Genomic DNA, 3015 nt, shown 5'->3' with positions numbered 1-3015 from the left:
TGTGGAACCGCAAGGTGGCTGTGGGCTGGGCTAGGGCGGGGGCTTTGCCGCAGTATCTTGACTCCAATCCTTGGCCAGCACCCAGGGATGCAATCTCTGCTCCCTCCGGCTGTCCCAGTGACACTGGGCTTCTGCGTGGCGTGAGGCGCCAAGCCCGGGTTGAGTAAAAACCTGTACATACTTTAAGTGCTCAGTGACCAGGGAATACCGCATAACGAAAAAAAAAAAAAACCCAAGCAGGAAGAGTAGGTTGAAGAGCCCAAGGGAGAAGACTGGGGGATCCACCCGGGAACTTCCCCTAGGCCAGCCTGGCTAGGGGTGGTGGTAGGAGTGGGAGGGATCTCGCGCTGTCCCTGGAGTACCGCTCTGGGTGCTCCCTGAGGCGCACTTGCTCCTGATCCCCACTTCAGTTCCCTGGGAGCGTCACTGGTCTCCGTGCTTTCGCGCGCACTTTGGGAACGCCCTCAGAAAAAGTGAAATGGACCAGAGCGCCGCAGAGCCAGAACGTACTCCTTACGACCCCGGGGCCGTCACCCTGACCTGCGGGATTTAGACTCCGGGTGCCCTAGCTAGAGCGTGAGTGGTGGGCAGCTTCGAGCCCGCAACCCACCCCGCCCGAGCCCCACCTCGCCACTGACCACGCCCCAATTAGTCCCGCCCCCTTTGTGCGGCCGCGGGGTTGCCGGGGCGACAGCCCCTCCCCCTCCCGGCCCCGCCCCGCGCCACCGCCCCAGTCTCCGCCTGGCTGCTTGTCCAGCTGCAGTCCGCGCGAGCCGCCGCCGCAGCCGGCAGCCGGGCGTCATTCGCGGCTCCCGGGGCCCTCGCAGGGAGCAACCGCACTCTCCCGCGCCCGTGGTTTCGCCTGCGCCGGCCAGTCCCTCGCCGCGTGGCCCGCTGGCCGGATCTGGCTGACCAGCTTGCCCTCCGGTCTGACCCGAGGCTCCCGAGCCGCCTCGGGGACTCGCCCACACGACCCTGCTAGGGCTGGCTGCGCCTGTAAAGACTCCGTGGTTAATGTCACCCGGCGGAGGGCTGCGATGGAGGGGGATGCCTCAGACTCTCAGGTACGCACTTAACTCTTGGTTGTTCTCTCCCGGCTGGTCCCACTGTCCCGCGGCGCCTTTTTCTGCTCTTGAGAGGGTCGAGAGGGGATTGGGGTCCCGTGGGGAGAGAGCGAAACGCTGGTCCCGGACTGTGCGCCTGGCCACGCTGGGGACTCCCGGCAGGCTCTTCCCTGGGTTTCTGCCTGCAGAAGTAGTCGCTTTGGTGTGTCTGCGCTTAAGAGCAGGGCGCGCGCCCCAGCGTGCCGCCCTTTGTCTGGAGCCCAAGGGGCGCTGGAGTCCCTCCTGGACCCCCGCTGCTCCTGACACCCGCTGGGAGCCTTGTCTCCTCGCTGGGCGGGGCCGGGACCAGGGCCCCTGCGGCTGTGCGGTTCAAGCCTTTTCTTTGCAGAGAGGTTGAGTAGGGCGGTCTACCGAAGTTTCCTGACTCACCTCTTTGCAGTTGCTTGAGTGAGCTATCACATCAGATTGGTTTTAACTCAAAGGATGTTAAACAAGAGAAAGAAAGGAAAAAAAAAAAGAAGATACTGATTTTTTTTGAAGAAAGAATGACTTTATATCCAGCGTAACCAAATGATTTAGGCACAAGAAAAATGGAAATGCTTTTTAGGTATTCCTATAAGGGGTGGAGCTTTATCGATGGTATTGGTTATATGTAAAACGGGACAAGATTATATTTTGGGCAGCCAGCCTATATCTTTTCTTTTTCCTTTAAATTAGTGTGATACAGGGTGAAGTGAGATAAAATGTGAATATCCACTATCTGGTGTGAGTTTAGGTGTGACCGTCTTATTTCCAGGTTCCAGGTTCGTTGAAATCGTAGCATGCTGTGAGCCTTTCTAAATAGCTGTGATTCCTCAAGAGACACTGCATTAAAGATCTGTTGGCAGTGATGCAGCCAGTTATTCCTGGTGTGATTACTAAAGCCCTTTGTGTCACCGGTGGGGAAATAAATTAGCATACACTTACTTCATCAAAATGAGTGAATTAAATTTTACTTTCTGAGCACTTTTTCACCCAGCACTGGGAAGGAATATCAAAGCGAGTTTCTGGGTTCGAGGCCAGCCTAGTTTAAGAACACTAGTTCCAGGACAGCCAGGGCTACACAGGAAAATGGTCTTGAGCCCCCCACCCCCTCAAAACCACCATTTTTTTTGTATGATTGCATAAGATTGAAATTTTAAAAAAAACGTTGGCTTGTCATTAAAATTTCAGAGATGCCAGCAGTAATCTGAATAGAATTTGCGCCCCTCCCCAGCACTTCCCCAACATCTGTATAGAGGATGGATGGGAGAACAGTGTGGAGTCATCAAACCATTTTAGTTGTGTTTCTCATTTAAGGTGGTGAAATAATGAATCCCTATGGGCTTGAAGGAAGAAGCTGGGTGGTGTCTAACCACTCCTCTCCTCACCTTTAAAATTTATGATGTGCTTTTATGACACCTGCTTTGATATGCAATACAGAGCCTTAAGCATTTTAGCGGCATTTTCATAAAACACACGAAAATGGTCAAATTTAATGTAGAAAATTGCTGACAATCAGCTTGTAAATAGAATTCAGTTAAAATTTCCTGAACACACTGGCTTATTGATTGCCAGGTCTTGGTATTTAGCAATCCTGGAGTTAATGCACTGAGAATGGTTAGTGTCATAATGAAGTTATCTTTTGGTTGAAAACTATCACTTTTAGAATTTCCCTAAAGTCCTAAGTCAGGGACTTGTCCCTGATGGTTTGAACAGTCTGTGATTTTTGATAGGGTGTGGTCCTCTAATATCTTTATTATAACTTTTTTCTTACATTTTACTTTCTTTTGTCTTATTAGTTCTTAATTTTGTGCCATGTATATTAAAGGAATTTCATAGTCATAGGGATTTTTTTTTTTTTTAAAGATTTATTTATTTATTATATGTAAAGTACACTGTAGCTGTCTTCAGACACTCCAGAAGAGGGCGC

At 51.3% G+C, this 3015-nt stretch overlaps 1 protein-coding gene across 1 annotated transcript in view; it reads left to right on the top strand.

Annotated features, from left to right (window-relative positions):
• The first annotated feature begins 765 nt into the window (after window positions 1-765).
• The window catches only part of Trim36 (tripartite motif containing 36), a 34719-nt gene continuing 32469 nt past the window's right edge, over window positions 766-3015 (top strand). The window contains exon 1 of the mRNA XM_021150935.1: window positions 766-1064. Coding sequence (XP_021006594.1) covers window positions 1038-1064 — 27 coding nt within the window. The 5' untranslated portion in view covers window positions 766-1037. The remainder of the gene's footprint in view (window positions 1065-3015) is intronic.

The sequence above is a fragment of the Mus caroli genome, chromosome 18 (assembly GCF_900094665.2).
Source record: "Mus caroli chromosome 18, CAROLI_EIJ_v1.1, whole genome shotgun sequence".
NCBI lineage: Eukaryota > Metazoa > Chordata > Mammalia > Rodentia > Muridae > Mus > Mus caroli.
The sequence above is the reverse complement of the archived record's forward strand: the minus strand, read 5'-3'. Positions and strand labels throughout refer to the sequence as shown.